Consider the following 6,381-nt stretch of genomic DNA (forward strand, 5'->3'; position numbering starts at 1 on the left):
GAAACCTAATGGATGGGGGATGGGGGGGCAATGGGGAAGGGGGAGCAACTGCAACTAATGGGGATGGGGGGGATGGGGGCAATGGGGGGGAGCAACTGAAAACTAATGGGGATGGGGGGGATGGGGGGCAATGGCAGAGCAACTGCACCAATGGGGATGGGGGATGGAAGAAGGGGGGGAGTAACTGAAATCACTAGATGGGGATGGGGGGCAATGGGGAGGGGGGGACCAACTGCAACCAATGGGGATGGGGGTGGGATGGGGGGGCAATGGGGAGGGGGGGACCAACTGCAACCAATGGGGATGGGGGGGCAATGGGGACGGGGGGGACGGGGGAACCAATGGGGAGGGGGGAGCCCCAAGTGTAACCAATGGGGATGGGGGGGGCGCAACTGTAACCAATGGGGATGGGGGGTGTACGGGGAAACCAATGGGGAGGGGGGAGCCCCAACTGTAACCAATGGGGAGATGGGGGGTACGTGGGAACCAATGGGGAAGGGGGAGCCCCCACTGTAACCAATGGGAATAGGGGTCCTGGGAATAACCAATGAGGAGGAAGAATTCCTGAGACCATCCAATGGGGATGGGGGCACCCCTGGGTGTAACCAATGGGGATGGGGGGGGGGATCCTGGGGGTAACCAATGGGGATGGGGAATCCCTGAGAGCATCCAATGGGGACAGGGATCCGTAAATGCAACCAATGGGGAGGAGGGATCCCCGAGTGTACCCAATGGGGATGAGGGAGCCCCAAGTGTATCCAGTGGGGATGGGGGTGCCGCTGGGGGTACCCAATGGGGCCGGGCCCCCGCGCTCACCGGTCTCCAGGTACCAGAGGTCCTTGCAGCAGACCTGGTTGTTCCAGGCCTTGCGGTACCCGTCCCGCCCGCTCCAGATGTAGAGCCGGGTGGCGATGGCCACGGCGCAGTGCCCGGCGCGCGCCCGCGGCACGTTGTCCTCCAGCGTGTCCATGACGATGGGCTCCCAGGCCATGGAGTCTGCGGGGCACCGGGGGGGTCAGGAGGGCGCTTGGGGGGGGGTGAAGGTGGGTTTGGGGTGTTTTGGGGTATTTCAGGGTGTTTTGGGGGTATTTTGGGGTACTTCAGGGTGTTTTGGGGGTATTTCAGGGGTATTTGGGGATTTTTCAGGGATATTTTGGTGCGTTTCAGGGGTGTTTCGGGGTGGTTTTGGGCAGTCCCATACCCAGGTTGAGGCAGGCCAGCGTGTTTGTGCACTTCCACTCCTTCTCGTGCGTCGCCACCTTCACGTCGTCCATGACAAGGGGCACCCAGCCCCCAAACACGTACATCCTGGGGGATGGGGGGAGAGCAATGGGGTCAGGGGGGCCTGGGGAGGGGGCTGGGGTCCTGGGAGGCAGAGGAGGGGGGTTCAGGGCCCCCCTGGCCTCACTTGTTGCCGATGGTGGTGGCTGAGTGGAGGCTGCGCGGTAACGGGGCCACCCCGCTGAGGCTGGGCTTGTTCCACGTCAGCGTCTCTGCAGCAGGGACAGCAATGGAACCAATGGAATCAATGGAACCAATGGCATCAATTGCACCAGCAACATCAATGGCATTAACAGCACCAATGGAATCAATAGCACCAATGGCATCAGTGGCATCAATGGCACCAGCAACATCAATGGCATTAACAGCACCAATGGAATCAATAGCACCAATGGCATCAGTGGCATCAATGGAACCAGCAACATCAATGGCATTAATGGCACCAATAGCATCAATGGAACCAATGGCATCAATGGCATCAACGGTACCAGTAGCATCAATGGTACCAGTGATGCCAATAGCACCAATTCTATCAATGGCACTGATGGTACCAATAGCACCAATGGCATCAATGGCACTGATGGTACCAATGGCACTGATGGTACCAATAGCAGCAATGGCATCAATGGCACTGATGGTACCAGTAACACCAATGGCATCAATGGCACCGATGGTAGCAATAGTACCAGTGACGCCAACGGCACCGATGGCACCAATTACAACGGCCCCAAAGCGCGTTGCCCCCCTCACCGATGTCCAGGGTCCAGAGGTCTCCCAGGCGGCAGCCGCTCATGCCGCCGTAGATGACGAGGCGCGAGCGCCGCGCCGCGCGCTCCGTGTACACCACGGCCGTGTGGGACTCGCGCGGCGGCGGCAGCACCCCGTAGGTGATGGGGATGTCCCAGGCCAGCACCCCGGAGCCGGCGCGCAGCTCCAGCACGTACAGGTCATTCAGGTACCTGTGGGGCAGGGGAGGGAGGGATGGACGCGGTCCCCGGTGGCTGTGGGGGGACGGGGCAGGCGTGGGGCGCGCCGGGGGCCCCCCCTCACCGGGGGATGTTGTTCTTGGGGTCCTCGCTGTCGTTGGCCAGCCCCCCGAACAGGTAGCACTTGTTGCCCACCAGCGAGAAGCTGTGGCCCAGGCGCGGGCACGGGGGGGGCCCGTTCTTGGGGGTCTTCGCCTTCAGGCGCTTCCATTCCCAGCGGCTCGCCTGGGGGGGTGTGGGATAGGGGCAGTCCCAGATTCTATGGGGCAGCCCCAACTGCACAGGAACAACCCCTGCACCATAGGAACCACCCCCAGCCCCATAGGAACAACCCTTGAACCATAGGAAACCCCCCCCCAGCCCCATAGGACCCCATAGCAAGACATGGACACCCCCGTAACAGCACTGACACCCCCATAGCGACAACAATTCCTTATAACGATGGTCCATAAAAATAGCAATCCTCCCACAGCGACCCCCCCCATAGCTACAGCGACGCTCCCATAGCGACCCCATAGTGACACTGACACCCCCCCAACGACCACCCTCCCCATAGTGGCAGTAACCCCCCAGGCCCATAGCCCAGCGCCACATCTGCAGCTCTGAGGTCAATGCTGTACTTGCCATACTCAACCAGCCCCATAGCACACCCCACAGCTCTCTATAGCCCCATAGCTCCCCATAGCCCCCTACCTGCAGCTCACAGAGGTCGTTGCTGTACTTGCCGTACTCCACCAGCCCCATAGCACACCCCATAGCTCTCTATAGCCCCATAGCTCCCCATAGCCCCCTACCTGCAGCTCATAGAGATCGTTGCTGTACTTGCCGTACTCCACCAGCCCCACAGCACACCCCATAGCTCTCTATAGCCCCATAGCTCCCCATAGCCCCCTACCTGCAGCTCATAGAGATCGTTGCTGTACTTGCCGTACTCCACCAGCCCCATAGCACACCCCATAGCTCCCCATAGCCCCATAGCTCCCCATAGCCCCCTACCTGCAGCTCATAGAGATCGTTGCTGTACTTGCCGTACTCCACCAGCCCCATAGCACACCCCATAGCTCCCCATAGCCCCATAGCTCCCCATAGCCCCCTACCTGCAGCTCATAGAGATCGTTGCTGTACTTGCCGTACTCCACCAGCCCCATAGCACACCCCATAGCTCCCCATAGCCCCCTACCTGCAGCTCATAGAGGTCGTTGCTGTACTTGCCGTACTCCACCAGCCCCATAGCACACCCCATAGCTCCCCATAGCCCCCTACCTGCAGCTCATAGAGGTCGTTGCTGTACTTGCCGTACTCCACCATGCCGCCGAACACCAGGAGCCGGGTCCCGTCGCAGACGAAGCCGTAGGCAGCGCAGCCGGGGGGGATGTCCCCGCGCACGGCCGGGATGAACCATTGGTTGGTGGCTGCGGGGGGAGGCGGGGTCAGCCCCGCCCATGGCCCCGCCCACTGGGACATCCGCCACCCCCCACCCCCAACCCCAGTGGGGTCATCCCGGGGCCTTAACGGGGGTAACCCAGCGCCCCCAACTGACACACCCCCCCCCCCCCCCCCCGCTACCCACTGACACCCCCCCATTGACCAAGCCCATTGTCACCCCCATTGACACCCCTACTGATACCCCATTATCACCCCCATGGGGCAACCCCCTTGGTACCCCCATTGACACCCCTACTGATACCCCATTGACACCCCTACTGATACCCCATGGCACCACCCCCCCCCATTCCCAGCCCTATTGATACCCCAATGACACCGCTATGGGACCCCCATGCTGACACCCCACTGATGCCCCCATTGCTGGCCCATTGACCCCCCCAGTTGATCTCCCCATTCACGCCTCATTAATGCCCCACTGACACCCCCTTTGCCACCACATTGATATCTCATTGCTATCTTCATTCACTGTGCCATTACCAGCCCATTGACTCCCTATTGATTCCCCCATTGACGACCCATTGCCACCTCCACTGATGCCCCATTAAACCTGATGCCCTTTACCCCCCCATCGATACCCCATTACCACCCAATGCCCCCCCACTGTCACCCCAATTGATGCCCCATTAACACCTCGTTGATGCCCCCATTACCACCCACCAGTGATATCCTATTACCCCACTGCCCCCCAATAGTGCCCCCATGCTGATGCCCCATTACTCCTCTGTTAATGCCCTATTAACATCTCATTGATGCCCCTATTATCACCCCCCATTGATGTCCCATTACCAACTCCATTATCACCCCGCATTGCCACCTCCACTACCCCCCCTTATCACACCCCATTGCTGCCCCATTACCAACCCCATTACCCCCCCATTGCCACCTCAATTACCCCCCCATTATTACCCCCATTGCTGCCCCATTACCAACCCCATTACCCCCCATTATCACATCCCATTGCTGCCCCCCATTACCCCCCCATAATGACACCCCATTCCCCCCCACTGCCCCCCTATAGCCGCTCACCGGTGTTGTAGACGTGCAGCTCATCGGCGATGCCCTCGTTGCCCCCCCCGAACACCACGATCAGCTCCTTTATGGCCACGGCGCGGTGGCCATGGCGCGGCCGCGGCACCGGTCCCGACCAGCCCAGGACCCGCTTCCAGCGCGGCTGCAGCGCGGGGGGGGCCGCGGCGGCGCGCGGGGGGGAGCCCCCCCCGCCCGGGGCCGCCATCAGCCCCTCGAGCACCTGCGGGAGGGGGGGTGGACGGGGTCAGAGCCCCCCATTGACACCCCATAATGACCTCCCCCCATAGAAACCCCCCCATGCAGATCTCGCCCAAGACCCCCATAGACCCTCCATAAACCCCCCCTACAAACCCCCACCCAGTGACCCCCCCATGGCCACCTTCATAACCCCCACCATAGACCCCTATGGAGACCCCCCCCAAAGAGACAATGACCCCCCCATAAAGACCTCCCCATAGCGACCCCCTCAATGACAATGGTACCCCCACAGCGGCAATAGCCCCCCCCATAAAACCCCCCTTAAAGTGCCAATTCTCCCTATACTAATTGCACCCCCCCCTTTACTCGAACGCCCCCTGGGGGTCAATTCCCTGCTCCCCACACTGCAATTAACCACAATTAATGCCCCCCTTTACAACTACCCGGGGGGGGGGCAATTACCGCTCTTCCATCCACAACTACCCCGGGGGGGGCAATTAACGCCACCTCCACTGCAACCACCCGGGGGGGGGCTCTGGACATCGCAATTCCCCCCCCACTCCCCCCGCACCGCAATTGCCCCCCCCCCCGGGGCATTTCCATGCATTCACCCCCCCCCCCCCCCATCACCACAATGGACCATTCCCCCCGCCCCCCACCAATTGCCCCCCCGTCCATTGCCCCTCCCCCGGCCTCCCCCACCCCCCCACCACCCCCCCCCCCCGCCATGGGAGCCGCCATCTTGTCTTGTAGCCGCCCTGGCGGAAAATGGCGGCGGCCGCCTCGCCCCCCCGCCGCTCACCGCTGACCCCTCCCGGCTCCCGGCCGCCCCCTGCCCGCCGCGCCGGCTCCGCCGCCCCCCCACGCACGCCGCCGGTCGCTGCCCGAGGCTCGGAGCGGGCCCGCAGCGGCGCTGCCGTTGGCCGCGGGCGCCCTCACGCCGCGCTGGGAGCCGCCATCTTGCGCCTGTGTCCAAGCGGCGGCTCCGCTTCCCCGCCCGCGCCATCTTCGCGGGTTGGGAGTAGGGGGGCGAACGGGCGCCGCCATCTTGGGCTCACAGATTTGGAGCCGGGGGGGGGGGCCCCTCGGCCGCTCCCCCCACGACGCCCTCCGGGACTGCAGGGAGCCCGGTACCGGCGCAGCACCCCGACGGGTCGTGACCCCCCCTTCCTCATATTTACCCCCCCCGGCGCTCCCCTTTACCCCGAGCCTCGTCCCAGGCAGCCCCGCGCTGTACGGAGCGCTCGGCCCGCCGTGGGCGCCGCCATCTTGGCCGCCTCTCCCCTACCCCGCTTCCTCCATAACCGCTCCTGCTCGGCACCGGGGTCTCCCCCACCCCGGTTCCCTCGGGGTTTTAACGCCCCACCCCCACCCCCGTTGCCGTTTTAAGGCCTCCGGGCCCGCTGAGCGCGGACGGGAGCGCGGACACCGCCGCCTCCCT

At 63.2% G+C, this 6,381-nt stretch overlaps 1 protein-coding gene across 1 annotated transcript; it reads right to left on the reverse strand.

Annotated features, from left to right (window-relative positions):
• Positions 1-789: 789 nt before the first annotated feature.
• On the reverse strand, positions 790-4,962 carry LOC130605664 (host cell factor 1-like; the record flags this gene model as incomplete). The annotated part of the gene is made up of 7 exons (XM_057421349.1): positions 4,740-4,962; positions 3,531-3,679; positions 2,332-2,492; positions 2,032-2,240; positions 1,409-1,493; positions 1,202-1,308; positions 790-996 (listed from the first exon to the last, which is right to left on the reverse strand). Coding segments are annotated over exons 1-7 (1,126 nt in total), but the record flags the coding sequence as incomplete, so codon positions are not given.
• Positions 4,963-6,381: the final 1,419 nt, after the last annotated feature.

This window comes from Pezoporus wallicus, unplaced genomic scaffold (assembly GCF_028554395.1).
Source record: "Pezoporus wallicus isolate ANWC-B61680 ecotype Strahan unplaced genomic scaffold, APGP_CSIRO_Pwel_v1 contig_13383, whole genome shotgun sequence".
NCBI classification, from domain to species: Eukaryota; Metazoa; Chordata; class Aves; order Psittaciformes; family Psittacidae; genus Pezoporus; species Pezoporus wallicus.